Source organism: Lissotriton vulgaris, chromosome 4_1 (assembly GCF_964263255.1).
Source record: "Lissotriton vulgaris chromosome 4_1, aLisVul1.2, whole genome shotgun sequence".
In the NCBI taxonomy this organism is placed as follows: Eukaryota; Metazoa; Chordata; class Amphibia; order Caudata; family Salamandridae; genus Lissotriton; species Lissotriton vulgaris.
The window spans coordinates 2,048,852,588-2,048,877,225 of NC_141691.1; the positions used below are offsets into that span (position 1 = coordinate 2,048,852,588).

Sequence of the window (24,638 nt, forward strand, 5' to 3'; positions counted from 1 at the left end):
CATGTCCCACAGAACACCCAGCCAATGCATGCTCCCCAACAGACAGTACAGACAGTAGCGGTGCCACAGCCACAACCTATTGCCGCGACACAGCAAGTTTCACAACAGATGTACCAGTATGCACAATCTGATTACCCCGATTATCAGCGATACACATGAAACAGCCTAGAGAGGGAGGTTGGCTTGCCTCTTATTGAAATTCCTGTAGATCAAGAGGGTCCTTATGTACATAGTCAAGTATTAGGAAAGGATAGAAAGTTTCTGATTGACACAGGGGCAAGTCGAACAACAATAAGTCACAATGAGGTTCCAGGGGCACCCCTCTCAGGCTCACAGAATGTTTCCCTTGGTTTTTCAGGACAGCCTATTGTTAATGAAGTATCAAAACCCGTTCCCCTAGCAGTTGGTCCATTGTCACGCACTACAGACTTACTACTCACGAAGTCATGCCCGGAAAACTTGTTAGGTATCAAGACACTGAAGGCTCTAGGAGCTGTGATATGTTGCTCTCCGGAAGGAGTTAGACTATTTCTGCGTGACTTTAAAGGTCACTATGTGTTACGAAATTTTGATGACAGATTGAAAAATGTACCAGAACATTTGTGGGCGAAAGGCCCAACTGATGTAGGTTGTATGCACATTACACCATACCGTGTTACACTCAAGCCAGGAGTTGTACTGCCCCGAATCAGACAATACAAGTTACCACCCGATGCTGTAGTGGCTTTACTGGAAATCATTGAAGAGCTCATTGCACAGGGAGTGGTTGTAGAAACTGACTCCAATCTATGTAATTCCCCTATCATTCCGATTCTTAAACGTACTGACCCAAATTCACCACCCGTTTACCGGTTGGTGATTGATCTGCGAGAATTAAACAAATGTATTGTGCCACAGTACCCTGTGGTCCCCGACATCTCATCCTTATTGACTGCTATTGATTCAGAGGCGACGTTCTTTACTGTAATTGACCTCAAGAACGCCTTCTTCAGTGTCCCCATTGATCCGGAAAGACAATATCTCTTCGGATTCTGTTTAAATGGACGAAGCTTCAAATTTGCACGCGCACCTCAAGGATTCACAGAAAGCCCCAGCATCTACAGCCAAGCATTGAAAAGACAACTTGACAGTATTCAAATGCCAGTTAACACTGCCCTGCTGCAGTACGTCGATGATCTGCTGATCACCGCTCGTAGCGAACCTGAATGTGAACACGCATCACTGACAGTCTTACATTTTCTGGCTGACAAAGGACACAAGGTTTCCCCTTCAAAGTTACAATTCTGTGTTCAGCAAGTGGTGTACCTTGGGCACTTGCTGTCCAAGAGGGGGAGACAGTTAACACCTGACCGCATCGAGTTAATTGCACACTTACCGCAACCTACGACACAAAAAGAAGTGCGGGCTTTCATTGGCCTCACCTCTTACTGCAGGCAATGGATTCCCCAGTACGCATTTCTAGCCAAGCCACTTATACAGTTGACAACACAGGAGGCAGCGACTTCGACTGTCCTCCCTTGGACTCAGGAACACACACAGGCTTTTGATGAATTAAAGAAAGCATTATGTCAAGCACCAGTTTTAGCAACACCTTGTTACAGCAAACCCTTTACACTCTTTGTTACAGAACGTGATGGTACAGCATTGTCTATCCTCACACAAGACCAAGCCGGGTCACATAAGCCTTGTGCTTATTTTTCAAGTACATTAGATCCAGTAGCCCAGGCTCTGCCTGCGTGCTTAAAATCAGTTGCAGCAACAGCCCTAGCAATCTGACAAAGTGATTCCATAGTGTTAGGACACCCCCTGACAGTACAAGTTCCACACTCTGTGGAAGTTCTTTTAAACAGGACACAGACTCAACACTTGACCATAGCTCGGCTGACAGGTTATGAATTGACATTGTTCCAACCACACATAGAAATCAGGCGCTGTAACATACTCAATCCTGCCACATTGTTACCTTCGAACATTACAGATCCAGTTCCACATGACTGTATAGAGATCATTAATGCAGTAACAAAACCCCGACGAGACTTGACAGATGTTGCACTAACGAACCCAGACCTGACACTTTATGTGGATGGTTCATGTATGAGAACAAGCACAGGCGAACTAGTGGCCGCATATGCCGTGACCACTGAAACTGAAGTCAAAGAAACACACCGTATTGATACATTGTCTGCTCAAGCTGCAGAGCTTATTGCTCTGACCCGAGCCTGTATAATAGCCAAAAACAGGAATGTTAACATATACACAGATTCACGTTATGCCTTTGGAGTCGTACGCGACTTCGGTGTCCCCTGGCAGGAAAGGGGTTTCCTGACCTCTCACGGAGCCAAAATACAACATGGTCCGCTCATTCAAGCATTATTGGAAGTAATACATCTGCCTTCAGCCATAGCCATCATGAAGTGTAAAGCACATACTAAAGTTACCGATACCATTTCCCAGGGTAACGACCTGGCAGATCGAACAGCAAAACACACAGCTCTGACTCATATACATGCAGCTGACATGACAAAGACAATAGTTCTGACACCGACACATTGCATGACAGTTAAGGATCCCGCACTAGATGTAATTGACATACAGACACATGCTACTCCAGATGAAATAAAGAAATGGACTGAACTAGAAGGGGTCCAGACAGATCAGGGATGGATGACGAAGGGAAAAGCCACATGGTTTCTCCCCGACTCCATGGTTCAAGTTATGATCAACACTGCACATAGTCCAGCACACCTGGGAGAAAAAGCCATGTTAGACAGTTTACAAAATCTCTGGTACAACAAGCATTTACGAGCAGCAGCAAAACAAAGTGTGTACTTGCATGATCTGTTGTCAGTTCAATCCAGGTAAAAGCATCCCCGTAGAGCAAGGTGGATTCAATCCTCCCGATTACCCTTTTGAAGTCCTCCAGATGGATTATATCCAGATGGAAGGATGCCGAGGATTCAAATATGTCCTCATAGTTGTTTGTGCACTTTCCCGTTGGACAGAAGCATATCCAGTCCCAGATTACACTGCTCCGACCACTGCCAAGCAGCTGGTTCGTGAATTCTTCCCACGGTACGGTTTGCCTCGTGTCGTGTACTCTGATAACGGCCAACCATTCTCGTCCGAATTAATGAAGCAGGTTTCACTCCTGCTAGGATATCAGTGGAGGTTCCACTGCGTCCGACATCCCGAGGCAGCAGGTCTCGTGGAACGCCACAATCAGACATTGAAAACACGCCTTGCTAAAATCTGTGCCGAGAAAGGGGTCGACTGGATAGTCGCCTTACCAATCGCATTGTTTTACATGAGAATGGTTGCACACTCTAGAACAGGGCTATCCCCTTATGAGGTGGTCTTTGGTAGGCCACCGAATATGTGGGGGACGCCTATGCCAAGAAAAATTACTGATGTTGATAGTAATATGTTGACAGATTACCTTGCCTCCTTGATGTCTGCACTACAATCATGTCGTTCACAGGTAGCTGCAGCCTTTCCCGACAACACCGAGGTGAAGCCACACGAGATTACACCGGGAACCTTCGTCTTTGTGCGCAATTTCGACAGGAGAAGTCCGCTGGAGCCCCGCTGGCAGGAGCCGAAGCTCGTCTTATTGACAACAAGGACGGCAGTAAAGCTTGAGGGCCGCAAAGGATGGGTCCACATGAGTCATGTGAAAAAACTTTACGGATCACCGCCAGAGACTGACTCTTCCTCCCCCTCTAAGGACTGCCCAGATTTCAGTGACTCTAAACTCCCCCTGGTAGAGAAAACTCCTCAACAAGAGTATAAATTAAAGCTAAGGTCTAGCAAGTCAGATAGTTTAATTGTTTAAGTCCTCCCCTAGGTGAATCGGTTAGACAGTTTCTGACATGTACCCGTTAGACCCCAATAGAGAGAGGGATAGACAGAAACAGCTCAAGAAACGAGAATATTGTAAATCTCTTCGTAGTCACTGTATTGTGACATTATTGATTTTGTTTTTTCTGAGTCTTACGATTATTGCTACAAGTATTCTGCTCCACATGTATTTCCCTCTTTCCATACATGCACATTTCTTTTCAAACAGTACTGTCGAGCATACCTTCAGTGAACTGCCCCCGCATGAGTTGTCTTACCGACTTGCGCTGCGCAACAATACTTTTATCAGTATGTTACATCATTCTCATCAGACCAGCAATGCTACCAATTGTTGGATATGTGGCCGACTTCCTCCCTATCAGAAGTACAAGGGAGTCTTGCCCCTCTTCCCGTACCCATTCACACATAATGGTTCCTGTGGTGCCTGGTTTAGTTTAATAAATTCTTTGGACTCTGCGTCCGTAGTCTACAAAGGTAGTTGGATATGGGGAAATCTGAATACAGTTCTGCATAAAGCATGTTACCCTAACAAGGAGGGTCTTCCACAAAGGACAGGGACCGATCTAGAAAATGAAGTATATGGATTAGGTAATTATACACTCAACCTCATGATTCTAAATGTTCAGTCTGATACAGGCCCAGGCTTGCCCTCCATGTCAGTATTACCCGTCAAAGGCGAATTATGTGTTAGAAAGAATGGTTCAGTACCTCTAGGTCATAGTGAATGTACTACTGTGATCGAATTCAGTGATAAAGGCAAGTCTACATTCAAAGCTACCCGTCATTCCTATTTCATTTGTGGTCATACAGCCTATATACGTTTGCCACTAGATTGGGATGGGACATGTTACATTGCATTCCTTCTGCCACCTGTTTTTCTAGCTCCACCTGATTATCATAGAAACTCCCATCTAGTTCATAGACCCAAAAGAGATCTTCCGATTTTCGACTATACTGAAACGGCATGGGAACGATACACAGATTTCAATAAAGGTTTCTTTCCCTATTTAGGTGCTGTCTTTAATAGTAAATCTATACGTCACTTAACCAGAACTCTCGAAGCAGTAGTGAATGAAACTACTTCTGCCCTAGGTAACTTGACCGAGGAACAGTCTGCTATGAGACTTGTCGTTCTTCAAAATCGTCTCGTCCTTTACGTCATCCTGGCCGATAGGGGCGGGGCCTGTAAAGTCCTCGGATCGAGCTGCTGTGTTTTCATTCCTAATAATGCACCGTCAGTATATAAGGCCATTACACGTCTCCATAAAATTGCAAGTCAGATACACCAGAACCCAGGTACTTGGACTTGGTCCGGCTGGTTCTGGAGCGTGTTGTCAGCCTGGGGATGGAAAGTCCTATCCTTCCTCGGAATAGCCCTTCTCATAGTATTCAGTTGTTGCCTATGTTTACAATGTGGGCCGGCGATTTGCGGCTTGTGCGCCACATCCTGTTTTCCTCATCCAAGTCCACGTTCTAAATCCCGTCTGAATAAGGAAGAACAAATGATGTTATATGAACAAGTAGATGGACTAATGAGGATAGATATATCATGAAGGGTTCGTAGGGGACAAGGAGGGAATGAGGTAATATAAATTTTTATAGTCAATTGTGTCCCCTAACGTGAACCCCACCGTCTCCATGTACGAGCTTAAAGTGCATGTAACTTCCCTTCTCGACTTGCTATGAAGACGCAAATACATTTGCGTCCAACGTTAACATGTCCTCTTTCAGATCCACCATGAATGGATCGATAATTCAGTTCCCAAGCATGCCTTGCCAACGTCTTTTCATGGTGCACTTCCACGTTTTCCCTAGCTCTGCAAAGCTAGGCCCTGATTTCTGCCATCGAGCCCTTCCTGTTCTCTGTCTCCTGAAAGCTGCAACGTGGGATGTCTCCCTGACCTCTGTCCTACTCCCTGCGTGGCGAGCGGTGCCCAGCTCGGCCTGCTTGCCTGCCAAAGACAGTATTTTACCTTCAAGTTATCAGTAAAGCCGAGTTCAGCTCCTCGAAAACACATTCCAGTCTAGCAGAATAGATAAACATTTCCCCGGCTGCAGAGCAAAGGGCCTGGCCCCTCTGTCTCCATGCAAGTAATTCATTGCTCCTGTTACCATGGTAGGCCCATGGCCCCTCGCATTACACGCAGACACGTAGTCACATATGCACGCATTAATAGTCAGTATAGAGTAGCCTCTGCCCGAGAGACCTTTCCTTCTAGATAATATAGTTACCCAAACACGAGATATCAGATATGATTTAGGAACGAGTTGATCTGACATGCCAGACTTCTGTCTCTTTCCTCTAGTGTTAAATGTCAAGTCCCCTGCACCCTCCAGCCTCACGTCAGTTACACGTCATGCTGCTGCGCTCGCATCTTTGCCACAGATTTCTGCTGACACTGCAAGATTCCACTATGTATCCACCCACTTGTGACAATTTCATGTGACGTTTCTAGCACACACCTCTGTGTACGCCCTAGTGCACGCCTTCTGATTACGTATTGCTACGCACTTGTGTTCTTATCTCGTTTCTCTCAGCTGTTACGCCTTCTGTATTGCTCGCCATTATGTGCATTAACTATAAAAGTTCTGTTCTGTCAATAAAGTATGCTCTATCCCTTCCTGATCCTTTATGGTGAAAGGAACATGATATCCTGGTTCGAACCATTCCATTTTATGGAATAAAACCCATATCGAAACTCAGCTGTCACGGACTTTGTCTCTCTTTATTTTCGATTGAGTTATTTTTATTGAACTTTACCGCATAGAAATTCCGACGGTAAATTACTATTTACCACAATCTAATGCAATGTACTTGAATATGAGTGTGAATACCTTGTGATTAAATAACAATGTACTCCCAAGTTGAATAATTCTCTTTAGTTTTGCCTTAAGTTATTTCTATTTTGCATTGGTTCTGGGACCCCTCTTTCTGTACTGCAAGCAGGAGGTCAGCTGCTGACCCTTAGAATCTCTTGCTTCAGCTGGACTTGGGAATCGACTTCTCCACGAGCAGGACAGAACAGGCACAGTCTCTACCTTTGCTAGCCACCAGGTGGTGTCCATGTCGGTGCAGCCTCTCTTCACCGGGACCTTGGTAGAACAGGGCAGTCCTTCTGTCCTCTCCTACATTGAAACCTATGACAAAGGACATTCCTGTCTTGCTAGTCAACCCACCTTAAACTCCCCTGAAAGGGCTCCGCTAACCTTGACTCTTGCTATCGGGTTAATACATAGCAATCTGACCCAAGATAGAAACACAAGTCCAAAACCCATCTTCCATCAGGTAGGGACATTAGAGTGAATCAAATGCTTTTTGGGCATTTATCAGCAATTGCGCTGTTTCTTGTATTCAATTACAACATGCCAGGTAGCCAAATAGGTTTCTACGGTTAAAATTGTCGACCTGTGGGGCATTAACCCTGATTGATCAGAGCCTCTTAATTTTTCAATTATCTTGAAAAGATGCCAAAACCTTCACCAGAATTTTGCACACTCCTCTGGCTGTTTTCCCTTTTTTGGGCTAAGAATGATGGCCATCGCTCTAAGGTCGCAATGCAAACTGCCCTCACTCCTGGCCTTATACCGCATGTTTTTGTTTGGCCCAACTAATTGATATGTTCCTCCCTTATCCCCAGACATTTGAAAAACTGAGATGAGGCCGTTGGGTTGTTAGGGTTTCCCAGCTCTTGGAGTTGATTCAGCATCTCTGCAATCTCTCCCTCTTCTTCTATTTCCACATTCAGAGATATCCTGACCTCCATAGAGAGGCCAGGAATTCAGATGTTTCCCACCAATCCCCTAAGTTGCTCAGATGGTTCCCTGAAATGTGATTTATATAGTTTGCCTAGTAATGTCACGAAGACCCAGGCGGTCTCCGCTGTCTCTGCCCTTCCAACATATACACGTTGTGAACCCAAAATTAACCCTCCTCTCTATCTGCCGTCCAAACCAACTATTGTCATCTTTAACCCTGCCATGTAAAGTTTAGCTTGTATCGCCCTTTAATTTTCCCTAGCTAGGTCACTGCGATGGGCCAAGTTTGAGAGTGGTGTTGATATGTACTCCACTTCCCATTCATTTGTTCAGGCTTCCAGCTCCCGCTTGTCCCTCACTTGCTCATGTTCTTTCCCGTAATATGGGCTAAAAGGTGCCCTCTAACAAAGATTTTATCCCTCCCACACAGAAACCAATATTTTCACTGTTCTAGTATTTTCTTTTAAGAACAGCTCAGTTACATTTGCTATGTGCCTTCTTCTTTTCCAGTCCATCATTTCCCAGGGGTCTAGTCTCCCGCTTCCTCTGGCTCGCTTCCTGACCAATAGCGTTTCGAGTTCAGTGAAATATGGGGGTGTGATATGATATTCGCCACATTAAGTATCTTTTCTCTGTATATCTACCCCCTAGTATCCGTGACACCAGAATGTAATAGATTTGAGACCTGGAACTCCTAGCGCTAGACACATGTGAATACGGTCTTACCTCTGGATGCATTTCCCTCCAAAAGTCCACCAGCCCCTGTGCCACCTCAAAGGTTTACAGGCGTTTATTCTCCCTAGCCTGTCAATTAGTCACTGTGAGACTTCCTGTTCCATCATTGACATTAAAGTCTCCCCACACTTTCAGGAGTTCCCCATGGGACTTGAGGTATCCATTCCCTCAGCCGGTCAAATCAATCCATGTCTTATCAAGCTATAAGCTGGTGAGCTGCGGTTTAAGGGTTTCAATCCTTCTGAAACCAGAAGTGAACCCCGAGTGTATCAGCATTCTGTATCTGCCCTTTCCCAGGAAATTACAGTTTTCCCCACCAGGTGTGTCTTTTGTAATAGAAACAGATTATAGTCTTGTGTAGAGTGACACCTTGGTACCTCCCCTTTCTTCGGTCTATTACCCAGACCAGTAAAATATCTGAAGGCTTAGTCCATGGGTCCCGTTTTGCATTGATTTACTCATCATGTGAAATCACCCAGTGGGCCCATGCCTGGCTCTCTCCTGCCTCATACTGCGAGTATAAACTACCCGGGGTGTCTACCTACTCCTCCATATTAAAACCTGTTATTAGTCTCTTCAGTATTAGCTGCTTCCCTGCCCCATGTGGCTGGGAGGAGGCGATCAGCACTTGTGAATTCGGTTCTTAGTCACTCCTGCCTCCTATTTAGTGGACCCTCACTGTCTGATTATCTGTACTGAATCCTTAGTAGTTCCAGGTTGAGCCAGGATTTTTTTTTTTACAGTGTTTTATATAGCGCAAACTTGACTCGAGGATATCTGGCATCACAGCGCTTTACACAAACACCAGTTGCATTACATGAGGACACATTCTTTTTGCTTAGGCAAGGAGAGATTAAGTGATTTAGCCAGAATTGCAGGATAATGTGCGTCCTTGACGAGACTCGAACCGAGTACCCCAGATTCTAGGTCGACCGCCTTAGCCGTAAGGCCAACTCCTCTCGCCAGGAGAGGGTTGGTTCTGTCCAAGAGTTCCGTCAATGTGGATATCCACATTTGTTCCTTCTTCCTCTTCACTGTTTCCATCTCTTGTGGTGGCCCTTTGGTGGGTGTCCGTGCATCTTTGAATTTAGTTTTCTACTGTGTGCCAGCCCCCTAGCTAGTTCAATGAATCCTCTGGTGATGTAAAATACTGCACTTTTGGAGCCCCATTTTCACCCTTTTCCACTTAAAGGAACGTCTTTTGGCCTTAACTACATGTGTGTAGTTGGGGACAGCATGATAATTTGATTGTTACATTTCAAAGTGTTATTTCTGCTGGGCAGCTCTCGGAAACAAATCGTGTCCCCTAAAGTGGAGGAGACAGACTATCATGGGTCGTGGTAGTGTCCTAGGTCTTGTTAGTGCCCCAGGCACTCGTTGGGCCCTCTCGACCATAAAATGTGTCCCCGTTCAATTGTGATAGTGAGAAATTTCTTGATGAAGTGTTCAGCATCCGTGCCCTCAGCATTTTTGGGAAATCCAACAATGCATATGCTATTTTGCCTCATCCTCCTTTTGGTGTCTTCAACCCTAGCATGTAGGCTGTGTTGTCTCTTTAAGGTGAATTACTTTTTATAGTACCTCAATGGGTTCTGAGTGGTCGTCCAATGTACGCTCTACTTCTCCAACCCTTGTTGTGAAATTCTTAAAGTCTATCCTCAGAAGGTTGATATGCACTACCAATGTGTCTGTTTTCGTTTTTTAAGGCAGATCTTGTTTCTCTAATGGCCTACAGGAGTGCTTTCAATGAAGATCGGGATTGCTTGGTTCATACTGGTCTTCTTCTTGTGATGACCCTGTGCCTTTGTCCCCTCCTTCAACTTTAACACTGGATTATACCACTCTTCATCTATTCTCATCAACCATTTTGGGCACCAGTTTTAGGTGCCACCTCTCAAGGCGGCTCCTGTAGTAGCAGTGCTGTTCAATGGTGCCTCAGCCAGGCCCCTCAATGATTCTCCCCAGTGCTTCTCCACTGACCCATGGCTGTGTGGTTGCTTACTACCTTTAACAAGCAGCGGTCCGCTAGGTCAACAGATTTAGGGGTATACCCACGAGCGGCCGCTAGGTCTTCCTCACCCCTTCAAAACACGGGGGCTACCCAGCCTACACTGCAAGTGCGTTCTGACCGTGCCACTCCAGCAAGTACTAGTGGTCAAAGACCACTCCTTGCTAAGTTGCTCATGAATTCAGGGCTCACCCGCCCCAAGAGCACTCCGCTAGTGCATGCCAGGTCTCCACACACTCTCACCATGCCAGGATTGTGTTCTGGTTTCCATCAGGATCATGCAGTCGCCATCTTGGTTTGATGGCAACGCAGAGGGCACCACAGAGGACATTGCAGTTGATTGTTGCCCTCCAGACTGTATTCCAACCAGTTGCAGTCACCGCTGTATTCTTGGACACCACCATACCTCGAGTAGGTGAGGCAGGACATTAAGGTCTCACGGAACTGCGGGTGATAGCTGTTAGTGTCTGAAAAGTTTCAGCGCTCCGCCCGTCGTCTATTTGTGTTTGCTCTGATTTAGGGCTAGGCATGTGAGCGAGTTGCAGGCTCTTGCTGCCAACCCACCCTGTACAGAAGCCTTCCTAAATAAGTTGGGGTTGAGGACCTGAGTTTCCTTATTGCCAAAAGTGGTCACTTAATTTCATTTATGGCAGGCTATCACTCTTTTGGTTTTCTTTGCTCAGCCTTAAGCCTGTGAGGAGGAAGATAGGCTTCATTGTTTGGCCCCAAAGAAAGCACATAGCTTTTATATAGATAGCACCAAAGAACATTGGGTGAACGATCAACTCTTTGTGGGGTTCTCTGGGGTAAAGAAGGGCAAGGCAGAGTAAAAATAGACCATTTCCCAATTGATTGTTCTCTGCACTGGCTAGGACGAAACCTCCAGAATACTTCGGGGTTTCTTTCCACCAGATCCAAAGCTTGTACCACTGCGCTGGAAAGTGGAGTGCTTGTCCTGGATATTTGTCTGGCAGTTAGTTGAGCATTGATATGTACTTTCATGAAGCACTATTATCTCGAGAAGGGCATTTTGCCTGCTCAATTCTGAAGGACGTTTTGGTGTGATAGTTTATAGACCCATGCACCTGGGGAAGTACTTCTATGATGTCTATTCACAAGGTGAGGCATCTTCAGTTAGAAGTATCCAGCAAAAGTACAATTAACTTACCTTCAGTAACAATCTTTCTGGTGGATACTTGAACTGCAGATTCTGAACTGACCCACCTTCCAACCGCCCCATTCAGTTTTCTTCCATCTAAAAAGATCCCAATTTTGAGATCTGCGTACTGTGAACACCAATCTGCCGATAGGCTCTATATTTGTGGGTGTGGACAGCGTAAGAAAGCAACTGACGTCCGCCTGCATGGGTGGTGCTACTATGCCACTTTCGGAGTGGAACAGCCTTGGCACGGAGCTGGTTGACTCCACTTGCTGGTGCCCACAGGAGTACCACTTGAAAGTTTCCGGATCCAGTCTGACGCCTGGGGAATATTCACAAGGTAAGGAATCTGCTTTTATATACAATATGCTCCAGATAGTTATACAAGTTAAATAACTTCTTAATTGGATTAATCACTTATTGATAGTGAGCTGCTAACCTTTATTAAGGCACCACTTTAGGGTCCTTTCACAAGCCTTTCATGCACACCACTCAAAGCCATTCACACTTCCTGCCACTGGCTCAATACACACAACACTCACATCAACAAACAGCCACCATTCAAGCGCCAATCATATTCATACTCCACTAGACTGAAACACTAATCACACTGCAACTCAACCAGTCATCAACCAACCTACTTATAAACACACCTGTGGCAAACTAATAAACACATTCTGCCAGCCGAGACCACCGCCACCACCACCCTCAGATCACTTCTAGAAAGGCCTTATAGTTTGGTGGACAGAGTGCTCCGTCAAACCTAGTGCATGTTCTAGCCACCATTTTATGCATTGACTAGAGGTCACTTGTAATGTGGCAAGCAGTCAAAAGAAAGACCAATGTGTGCCTCTCTACTAGAGTCGGTAAAGACAATGGTTCTAATCTAATTAAGGAATAAGAATTTTACATTAGAATCCTATTTTCTATTTTATTTAGCATTTAGAAAGCTGCACAGCTACTAAAGTAATAGGCCATAGAAGGAATGCAACCATGATAAGCTATTTGGGACAGATAGCAACTCTTAGTCGGTATGCTCCACTTCAGTGTTCCAGCACTTCACTTTTATGTGGTAGAAAGTGAAGCACGTTTGAAACTGAGGCTATGCTGAGATGGGTAATAGGGACAGCAATATCAATATCCAGCCTCTTTCTTGCCAAGCACAAACTTTGCATCTGTAATATCTGCGGTTGTTGTGCTCTGTTGCCGGAATGCTGTTGACAAAGTACTGATCCTACTACATTGCAGCGCCCTCCAGAACAGCTGAAGTGGAGGGTACTGGTTCTACAGCACTACGGCTTTCAATAGCAGCCATTAAAATTCAAGGAAAGATATCCCTCTTACTATGCTATTGTGGTCTATCCATTAACAGCATATTGTTTGCATATTGCCAACTGAATCATATCATTCAGTAGCCAACTTCTTATACCATATGAGGGTTTTATGGCTCATGTAATATGAATAAAGAATCTAGCCATTCTTATCAACCCCACCCACGTGCTTGTTGTAATTAGGTGAGTTTGTAGACTTCTGCCACCTGACCTCGCTCCACGACTGGAGAAGTGCTCTCATCATGAAGTGTATTGAGCTCATATAATTCTCGCCTGTCTGAGATTTTGACAGTGAGCACATCGTTGCAAAGCAATGCTCTGCTCTAGCTTTTTGGATTTTCTTACAAATAAGCACCATATGGAATTCTTTCTGGTGCTTTATAGTTGTACTGAAAGCCACACTGCCAGCTTTGTGCAATTAAGTGAACAGCTATCCTAGAAGATCTGTACATACAGCTTACAACCATTTGTGTAAACAAGATCAGTTAAACTCCCATACAATCTTCTCACTAACTCCGAATGTGGAAGGACAACCTACAGGATTTATTGTGGACTCTTTCTCTGTATATACTCTCAGACTGAACTCTTTCACAACATATACAACTAGAAACTGTAATGGGTTCTTGTCCTTGGTATGTACTGTCTAAACAGCAATTGCCATTTGTTCAAGTTCAAGGACTCGTTGACTGCTATATTCTTTGCAGGAGTATAAATCCAGCTTTTCTTGACTTCCTCTTCTCCACCGTCCCAATGGACACTTCAAGATGTATAAATCGAGCGTAGTTGTTCAAGGCACAGGGCCCAGTAGTAATTCCTAGGACTGTGGTAAAAAATAGCTTGACTCTCTGAGGAATGTTTTTAACACCTTAATTTGCTGCTTGCCATAAAATAGGTATTGTTCCTAGTTGATGAAGGGAGGGAATCCTTCTCCCCATTTATTAAAAGAGTAATGACCAACAGCCTTCGAAGTAGAAGAAAATTGCAGTGCTAGATGCATTTGCAAATCTATTTGCCTTACCAGTTTTAGGAAATCTGTAAACCGGTAAATGTGAATAACATCATGGCATTAGAACAAGTAGGGTTTTGAGGTAAGCAGTCCTGGTTGGTAACATTACTGCGATTCATTGCGTAACTAATATGTATTTGAGATAAAGAAAATGCAGCCAATTTACATAGCCTTAACCAATTTTACTACAGCTTTTGATAAAGTAGAGATCTTTTTTCGTGATTTAAATTTGCAGTCTAAAACGTCCACAAAACGTGTGTAGCATTTTGGTCGTACTACTTTGTAACATTTCGGTTAAGATGTGAATGGTTCAGTTTTTGTAGAAAGGAGGGTGTCTAAATAAGTCAATAATTTTTCTTCTAATATTCTCAGATTAGTACTTATTTCATCAATTATTCCAATAATCACTTGGGAGTCTTTTTTTAAATGTTTTTTTATTTTTTTTTGTCCTCCTATATGCCACCAGTAGATATTAGCTCTAAATGGGCGTACTCCAGGCCACTGACACAAGCCGACCTTTCCTGCCCTTGAGTTTGTGGATAGCCAATGGAGATAGCCCAGAGGTAGGTCGTTTCCAGTCCTACTCCCTATCACGATGTTACTTGCCACTTAGGGAGGACGGGACCACTTAACCTCTGGCATAATCATTGGACTTTTGTTGTTATTTCTCACATGATGCTTGTAAAACAGACCAGAGCTTAGCGGCGTTTTCCCCTCCACACAACATGTCTAACCTACTCACCGCCATGATATTTCTAATACAGTCCGCAAATTTGGGGGGGTGTTCCGATTTCCACTCTTTACAGATCTCCCTCCTGGCAATGACAACCACATAAAAGATAAACTGCGATGTACATCTATTTATATCATAATCATAAGTAAGTCCCAAAAAAACTAATCTAGGAGTACATGTTATTGGTAATGACAGTACTTCTTCTAGAAAACCACACGCCTGTCTCCAGTAGCTAACTATTTCAGGGCATCCGACGAACATATGACCATCATCTGCTGCTGGGAACCTGCATCTTGGGCATGAATATTCTTCTGTTGCAATTTTAGAGAGTTTCGCTGGAGTCCAGTAAGCCCTATATGCTGTGAACAGGTGGTTTCTTCTCAAGTTTGATGGTTTTATAATTTTTTGAGAAAGTGTGAAGGAGTCTCTCCAAACTTTTAATATATCACCTGAGATCTGTACTGTGGAAGTGTCCCATAACTTAGTGATTTCAGCCTCTAAGTTATCTTTAGTTCCCACCAATGTTCTATACCATACGGCAACCTCACCTTTCCATCCCTTCTCCCTATTTATTAATTCAAGAATAGGACTCTCCTCTTCGGAGGTCCAGTTCTGGCTCCCCCACCAAGCAGACAGCTGGTAGAATTTAGATCTCGTGATGGTACCTTCTGTTAAGCTTGATAGGGTTTCCCAACTTAATAGTGTCGAGCCATTACACAGATCCCCCCCCATTTCATGAGGCCAGCTTTTCTCAACGGGAGAGCAAGTTGGTCCATTAGGCATTCCGGAGTACCGGGGGAATCCCAAATTGGAGCTTGAGGATGGTAATAAGGGATATCTAGGATTCTTCGTATCGATTGCCAATTATCTAGGGCTGTCCGTAAGAGCTTCAGACAAATTTTTTTAAAGAACTTCTGATCTCCAAATTTAAAGAGAAAAAAGTCTGAACTATGTGGTAGGTCTGGTAGCATAGCCTGAAAAAGTCTACCATGCGAAGAAGAGTCCAACTTATTGGCTAAGAGTCTGCAGTTTTTAAACTGGAAGGCGTAGCAATAAAAAAGTAAATCTGGGAGCGCCAACCCACAGAGTTTTAGCCCCCTTCTCAATTTCTTCCAGGCTATTCTGGGAGACTTAGTAGCCCATATGAAGGAGACAATCCTCCCTTGGAGATTAGAAATATCCTTTTTATTGAAGGTCAAGGGGATGGAATTGAATAGAAAGGTAACCTTTGGCAGGATTATCATTTTAACCAGGTTCACCCTACCATAGATGTTTAAGGGTAGAGTGTTCCATCTGGTCAAAAGCTTTCTAACTTCCTTAACAACTATTGACCAACTAGTCTTAGGAATTTCTTCTAGATTATGGGTAAGATGAATCTCCAAGTATCTAATTTTTGATTTTGCTTCTAGGATCGGGGTAGGATTGTTCCAGCTCATTATGTCCGTTTTGTCTGTTTTAATGCTGTGCCCCGATACTGTACCAAAATTTTCTGCCGATTCAAATAACCTGGGGATAGCCTCCTCTGGGTTAGATGTGTATAGAAGGAGGTCATCAGCATAAAGAGCTGTCTTAAGCACCAGGTCTCCCATTATAAATGGTTTGATTACTAGATCTTGTCTCAGAGAGCAAACAAAAGGCCCAATATAAATGTCAAAAAGGAGGGGAGATAGGGGACAACCCTGCGGTGTTCCTCTAGAGATATTCAGCCATTCGGACAAACTACCATTAACCAAAACTTTAGCCCTGGGACCCCTATATAGTGTCTCAATTCCTTTAATAACTATCTCTGGAAAACCAAACAATGTCATTGTCTTCCATAGAAATAGCCAATTAACTTGATCAAACGACTTTGCAGCGTCAATTGCTACGATAGTAAGCGGCGTCTTCCTCTCAGTTGCTATATCTATCACTCCAATAACTTGGAATGTCAGTTCATTTAATTGGCGGCCGGGTATAAACCCCCTCTGATCGGGGTGGATTATAGACTTAATTGTTTTAGCTAGTCTGGTTGCAAGTATACCGGAGTAGATTTTTGAGTCTGAATTTAGGAGCGAAATAGGTCGATATGACTGTATCTTTTTCGGGTCCTTGTTTGGTATAACTATCAGGGAGATTGTGGCATCTGACCATGAGGCTGGGGTTTGTTCTCCCTTTATGAATATTTTATTAAAGAGTCTCAATAGTGGGGTTAGGATTTCTTCCATATTATCTTTATAGACTTCAGTCGGCAGCCCATCAGGGCCAGAGGCCTTATTTCTAGCCATCTTTTTCAGCTGTAACCTTACCTCTCCCTCCGTAATCTCAGTAACTAGAAAAGCTTTATCTGAGTCACTCAACTGGGGCAACTCTCTCGAAACCCACCAGTTATCCAGCTCTTCCAACCCCAGACTATTCTTCTCCTGATATAATTCCTCCATAAAGGCTCTAGCCTCTCTTTTAATCTCTATTTCTTCTATGAGAGGCAATCCAGTGCCACGCTGTGTTAAGAAATTGTTGTTATTTCTACTCCTCTCTGTCCTTGCCTTCCAGGCTAACAAGGAACCACATTTCTCACCATACTCAAAGTTGCGAAGCTTACTTACTTCCCACTTATCTTTGATTGTCTTATCAGCTCGGGCTCTAAAGTCGGTCTGTAACTCTAGTATTTCCCTTTCAAGACCCGGAATACTAGCTCTATCTTCGGAAGCAGCGAGCTGTAATTGTTGTTCCTTTATTTTAATTAAGTTAAGATCTTGATTATCTCTTTCTTTTTTAAGTTTCCTATTTAGAATCAGATGTGAACCGTAAATTCCTCTTAGATCAGACTTAAATGTGTCCCATATAGTTTGATCTGAAGCCGTATTTTCATTAAACATGAAGAATTCCAGCAGACTCTCCTTAATTTTATTTTTGATCACATCATTTAGCAAAATGGTCCTATCAAGTGTCCACCTATATTTTCTAGGGGCTACTTTTAAAGGTTATTTTTAACTCGACCACCGAATGATCTGACAGTCCTACTGGAATGTATGAAATTGAAGCAATATTGGCTAAGAAAGATTGGTCTAACAGGAAAAAGTCCATTCTGAACTGACTATACTTTTTGCTATAAAAGGAGTACTCTCTGACATTGCCGTGTTTGACTCTCCAAGCATCTTGTAATGTGAAATCTTTCATAATATTTTTTTAGAGCTAGAAGGGCTTTATTTGGGGGATTATATTTAGCTTTAGAGGTGCGGTCTAGTTGTGGGTCTAGTAAGAGGTTAAAATCACCTCCTAATATGACTGGAGCTGTGTGTTGTAGCATATATTGTTCAAGCTTTTGAAGAAAACCAGCATTATCTTCATTAGGACCATAGTACACCCCACACAACAGTTTAGTGCCGCCGATCGAAATAGCTACAGCCAACCATCGTACTGACTGATCTGTACCCCAGTCATGAATCCTGATCCCTTTGTTAGCGCGCACCACCATAGCTACCCCTCTAGTAGAACCAGTTTGCTTACAGCAAAAAATTTCCTGGACCCAGTTAAGTTTTACAAATATTTTCCTACACTCTTCAGCTTCCAAATGAGTTTCTTGCAAAAGATATATGTATGCTTCAGAGTTTTTCAAGTATTCACAAACTCTTTGTTGTTTCTTCCGACTCCCTAGGCCATTCAAGTTTCAGGAAAGGATTTTACTACTAGGGGTCATATTTAAAACCCTTATGTGGTAATGCTACACCTATAACCAGTAGTGGCTTGTGTTTATATTTGAGTTTAAAAGCGTGATAGCTTATGGCAAAGGAGGACATTTTTATTTGTTTCTTCCCTTCCCCCCGTGACCCCTCCCCACCCACCCCCGAGGAACCCAACCCTCCTGTTTGGCGTAAATATGCCTTAGGAGGCCCTGCACCCTTAACACACCATCTTAAGTGAAACTAAACATCAATCTTTTCTCCCATATCCTTTTTTTTATTTTTTATTATTTTATTCTAAGGACTCCCTATTTATTAGTTTCTATTCCTTATATTATTTTTTTTCCTTTTTGAAAAACATTCCTTGATTAAGTGGAGGCCCCACCTTTTTTTTCCCCCTCTTATTTATCACCCAATCTCTGGAAGCACAATCTTACAAAGGGTTAGCTACCCTCTCATTTTAGACAATAAATCATCAACTTCTTCTGGGAAGTGACAGGTAAACATCTTATTGTACCACATAATTTTGAGCAGGGCGGGGAACTTCATTTGGACTTGGGCCCCCATTGAGCATAATTCTGGCATCCTTGAACCCAGCTCCCATTGTCTTTGAGCGGTCTTTCCCCCTATATCAGATCTTATTTGGTAGGGGTTGGCGCGGTAATGCAAAGAGGTACGTGCCAAAGATCTGTTAAGAATTAGCTCTTTAACACTGTATGTTTGGAAATAAACCAAAATCTTCCTAGGTGCTTTACGATCCGGATGCAACCTAAAAGGGTCTCTATGTACTCGCTGGATCTCAGCTTCTAAATCAATATCCAGTCGATCCTTTAATATATCTTCCCGAAGTAGTCTGCATACAAACCCCTTTATGTACTCCACTTCTACCCCTTCTGGAATTTTAAGAATCCTAAGGTTGTTACGCCGACTCTGCGTTTCCAGTCTTTCCAGGTCCATTGTTAGGGTCAGATTCTGTGCTTTGATGGCTTCTATATCTTTAGAATTTCCTTTCGAAGTTTCTGAAAGTGCAGTAACTTTACTCTCCAGGACACTAGTCCTAGCATTGATTCCCTCTAATTTGGCCTCTAAAACATCAAATCTGTCATGTAATCCCCTTTGGTTTCTCTCCGAGATCTCAAACTTGCCCAGAAGATCATCCCTCAATGCTTGAAATAAAGAACCAAGTCTATTGCTCTCATTTTCTATCTCAATTGGTCTATGTGTACCATTAGGTTGAGGGGCCGAACTATGTGTGTCACAGGCTGGAGGGGGAAGAGATTGAAGAGATTGAAATTCAGTACAACCAGTTTGAGAGGTTGAAGGGGGAGAAATTACAGCAGAGTTCGGTAATGCAGGATTTGTCGTGGGGGGGGGGGGGGGGGAGGGGGGTCTAGAACTACATTCAATGGAGCTTCTGCGCCTGAGTCTAAATTTTGCTCGGGGCTAGTCTGTGCTACTACCTCTGGTTCCTTCTCATTAGGAGTTAATTCTAGTACAGTGTACTTATTACTCAAGGGTAGTATGGGATGGAGTGAGGGAGTAGGTGCTTTATCTGACTAGGCAGCTTCAGCTGCTTTAGAGCCTAAAATAACTTCTGCCTTATTTATAGCCCCCTCCTTGGAGTTCACCGCCTGCTCCATGATTTTAAAATAGCTTTTAAGTGAGGGAGTACCTTTTGGCGCTTGTAATTGTTTTATCGCCTTAGCTGACCTTCCCCTTCTAGCTCCACCTTTCTTGTTTTGTTTGTACGGAGAGATGGGCGTCGGACCCTTTTTTTCAACAGTATCCGTAGAGTCCCAAACCCCTTGTTTCCTTAGGTCTTGCTTTGACCTTAGCTGATATCTATTCTTTACTTCTCCAGATTTTTCTCCCGATCTTCTTTTGACTGTAGTATCTTGCTTCAGAGGGTAATCAACAGAAGCTGCCCCCTCTATATCACTGCCAACCTTGATACCTCTAGTTGTCTTATGACAATCACTTTGACAAACTGCTTTGTGATTATCTGCCTCCATGCAGTCCACCCCTCCAGAAACCACCTTACCGCTATTCAACGCTGTATGGGACCCTCAGCAAACCGTAGCTCTCACTCGAACAAGAAGCCTTTCTCTAGAACGAAGCCACAGACTCCTACGGCTAGCTCGGGGCTTTCTTTGATCTGGTTTTGCCACAACAATCCGACTACGACCGTCGGCTGGCTTCCACAACTCGCTGCTCTCTCTGCTCGCAATTCGACTCAGCTGTCCCGTCTCTGCCTCCCTCGCGTAGCGGCGCTCATACATCCCGCAGGGTCCTAGCGCTCTCGTGTTCTCCTCCCCAAAACCTCCAAGCAAACAAACAAGGGAAAACTTAATACCACATAAGGTAAATCGATTGGAAAATATCCATCCGTCCTCACCGCTTATTTAGACGCAGTCCTCCTCAAAAGTGTGAAAAAAAGACCGACCGAAAACATGTTTCAGGGATTGGGACCTCGCAGCAGCCGTCAGCCTGCCGCCGCCATGTTCCTCTGACCACGTGCGGAACAAATCACATGTGGCCAAAAAAACTCTTGGGAGTCTTGTTTGCTTTCAATCCAGATGTCTATTCAATCAATATATTTCATCACAGCTCAGCCCAGTCAACACTTTTTGTCCAAAAGGACATCGTCAAGGCTCTAGATCACGATTTGGGTCCAATTAGTCTATTCGTATGCGGTATACTATAAGGTCAATTCTCGTTCCGCCAATTTCCACACCCCGTTCGTCCAGACCTCTTCTCCGCTGTTTGCCTCGTGTCAATTGAAAACCGGAATTATGTTAAAAAAATTTATCTGCACTACCTTTAAACATTTGTAAATCATTGATAAGCAACGTAGTGTCTTTTTGTTGCTTTTGTGGAGAAAAAAAGTATTGTTCTCCCTGTTTACACTTTGATAAGGTATGCTAATTATAGAGTTTAAACTGCTACAAATATTTTTTCCGATTTTTAATGGCTCACACTATGCATTTGTTTTTGTTAACCTGAGAACCAAAGGTGTTCTGTTTAAAAATAATATTAATTGTTTTTGCTGCCTTTGCACGGCGGTAGAAGGACTTAATCCTTGTTTTAATACATACCTCTCCCTTGGAAGTCTCACATAGAGGCTATTTAATACAGGTGGTTACTCACAAAAGCTGGTATGTAACATGATATATTTGTAATCCTAATACTGTTTCCGATTGTTATAGAATTGTAAAAATGTTTAAAACTTTTTCATGTCTTGAATAGTTACATTTGTTTTTTTAAAACTGTTTGCTGATTTCATAACTGGACTCTATATCAAACCTTAATAACTTGACTGTTTTTTTTTTATTTACCCAGAGCCTGTGCCAAATCCTTGAAGCTTCCGTCAGTATGTGTAGTAGGACACTGGATACACAGATTGAACCTCTTCTGTTGGCATTATACCCCCAGGTGAGTATCTTTAAAAATGTTAAATGTAGGAGAAGACTAAAATTGTCTTCAGACTTGTTCAGACTAGGGGCACCAGAGAGCCCAAGGCATGACTTTTGTGCAGCTGTGCTAGCCGGGACTCATGTGTGAGAAGTTGGCCTGGCATATGCTGTCCACTATTCTAGTGGGCACCTTCCACCAGTCCAAACGACCCTTATTGATAGTAGGTTTAAGACAACCTTTATAGAATGCTATCCTAGTGGTAGCTGTGGAGAGCAGCCTTCAGGCTAAGTCTTGACGGAATGTAAAGCAGCTTGTTTTACCAGTCTATAATCTCTTGAATGACCAAATGAAAGTGCACCACACAAGGTATATATATAAAATATATGTATTTATTCTAAATTTAACTCCTCTAGTCTCTTTATGAGGCTAGAGGTCAAAGTATAATACAAGAACTTAAATAGCAGACAGTAAACTAGCCCAGTATACGTTTTTTCCTAGGGGCCTCACAAACCATATACAGCAAAAGTGGTATAGGAACCACGTGAGAGTTAGAAGTGAGGCCAAGGGCCTGTAGAACTGCTGGGGCAACCAGGAACCACCCAAGGTAGGGATGCAAGAGACCCACTGGGACGTGTGCAGTGTCTAAACACAGCCGCGAATCATCATTGACTTCTATGGAGGAAATATAAGTTAACATTTTAAAAATTAAGGACACTTGGAGGTGAACTACGATGGAACCCTTTTAGACTTAGACACTTCGAGAGTCAAGACCTACGGGAGCACCGGAGTACTCGTGTTACCTCAACCAGGGAAGCCAGGTGCATAGGTGTCTTTCGGTGTCGGGTTTCGTCTTTGATTCCAATGGAGAGCTGCGAAGAAGTGCTGCAGGCGACCAGAGGAAAAGTGTCCGGGTGGATCGGAGATTTGAAGAACCTGAAAGCAGAGAGGACAGAGTCTGGGTCACTAGCCATACTGGCGATAAGAAGATGCCAGCCGATGTCGGGTGCTTTCAAGTGAAGTAGGTGAAGCTTGACTCTTCAGCCACAAAGGACCAGGAGGTGTCGACGATGTCCAGGAGCTGGATTCGAGGTGTCCCACGAAGGATGTCGAGTGCTGCAGCATCAGAATCCGGATTGGGCCCAACAAGCCTTGGCAACAGCAACCCATGCAAGATGACAAGAATGGCTTTGGTGCAGACCAGCAAGGTCTGAGGGACTCACCCTTTGGAGGGGAGCCAGAGCATGTCTGGAGCAACCAGGAAAGCTCAACAAAAAAAGGATTGGCCTTTGTGGGGACCCACTAGCCAACGGACTAGAGATCGCGAAGGAGCCTCGAGCTGCGATGAAGAAAACAGGCCCACGGAACTCTTGTGGAGTGTAGGCCTCTCAACTTTGGTGCAAAAGGTGCTCGGGGCAGGGGCTTCAAATACCCCAATGCACAACTTCGGTAAACTTTGGGAAGTAGGTGCACTCGTAAACTCGCAGGATGTCCAGGAGTTCCGGTCCCACGTCTCTCGTGATAGCTACAGGTCTCCGCTTTGCTGGGGACTCTTGTGAGCCTCGGAGATGTCTGGAAATCTGTGTCCTGTGTCGCAGATTCTTCGGGATCCTGCAGGAGCCTCGAAAATGCAGACCGGCAAGATGCTTCTTTAGTGCCTCTTTGAACAGGGAGGTCACTCCTTGACCCCGAGTGAGATTTCTTCCGCCTTCCAGTCGATATGGAATGTCGTAGTTCCAAGATTTCTTCTTCAGAGTTTCGTCCAGGGTAATCTAAAGTCCTAGGGATTGGGTTCCACTACTTATACTAAGTTTAGGGTTTGGGCTAACTCTAGAGTCCCACCTATTGGAGGACCTGGGGAGGGGGTGGTTACACCCCTTCCCCTTTGTCAAGTTTCGCGCCAGAGCTGGGGCTGAGTGCCCCAGCAACCGGTTTGAACTGGGAAATGCATGGAGCACCTTGTGTGCCCCAGGCAGTGTCTGAAAAGCATTCACTGAATGCAACCCACCCTGCCCCAATACACTAAAGCCTGTCTGGGGAGGTGCTGTCACCTCCCTGGACAGGAAACCTATTGTCCTGGCCTCCCCTGCCGGAGTTTCGTCCAGCAGCAGGAGGTCAGACTCTTGTCTCAGGGCTCGACAAATCCACTCGCCCGCTCGCATTTGCGAGGGAGAATGGATCAGGACGAGCTATTTTTAGGTCCTACTCGCCCTTTCTGGCGAGTAGGAAGTCAAACTAACTTTTGTCCTCTGTCTTTGAAAACAGAGCAAAAGTGACAAGATAACATGATTTAAAGGCACTTTTATTGCTCCTAAAGGGAATGAGCAATAAAGAGGCCTTTAAATCTTGTTATCTTGTCACTTTTGCTCCGTTTTCAGAGACGGAGGTCAAGTGGGTTGCAGTCAGGTCGAGGGGATTTTCCATGGTACTAGACCTGCAGGACTAGTACCATTTTTCGGATTTGTCGAGCCCTGTGTCTGTGGCAGCAGCATCCATTTTGTGATGCTAGACCCTACTCTCTTACACCATCAACTGCATAAAATCCAGCCATCTGACCACAAGGATCCCGAAAAATTGGGGGAAGTGGGAAGAAATGAGACAGTTACCTACTGCCGAAGAGAGAAAGTGTTAAGGCAAGAGGGGAAGATCATCTTCAGTGCTAACATCCAATACTGCTTCTAGGAAGATTAACAGCAGCATCTTGCTTCGGAGACCTACATGGATGAGCGTCTTGAGCTTCTTCCCTGAAGTCCAAAAGTACCTCTTGAGTATCCCCTTTAATGGCAAAGATCTTTTCAGACCTCAGGTGGACACAGTGATTGATAAAATATAGAAGGACACAAACATAGCCAAGGTTATGGGAGCTGTATAAAACAGGAGGTCTAGTTTTCAGTGCCAACAGGCACAAGGAGGAGTAAAACTGAAGCCACACGGCATTGCTCTGGCATCAGTAGTCCTGACAGAATGGATGAAGTTCCAACC

The 24,638-nt window shown here is 44.1% G+C and overlaps 1 protein-coding gene across 2 annotated transcripts in view; it reads left to right on the plus strand.

Annotated features, from left to right (window-relative positions):
- Window positions 1-24,638, plus strand: part of MROH1 (maestro heat like repeat family member 1) — a 2,204,128-nt gene that overhangs the window by 534,520 nt on the left and 1,644,970 nt on the right. For both annotated transcript variants that reach the window (XM_086966435.1, XM_086966436.1), the window contains exon 9: window positions 21,585-21,677. In XM_086966435.1, coding sequence (XP_086822561.1) covers window positions 21,585-21,677 — 93 coding nt within the window. The remainder of the gene's footprint in view (window positions 1-21,584; window positions 21,678-24,638) is intronic.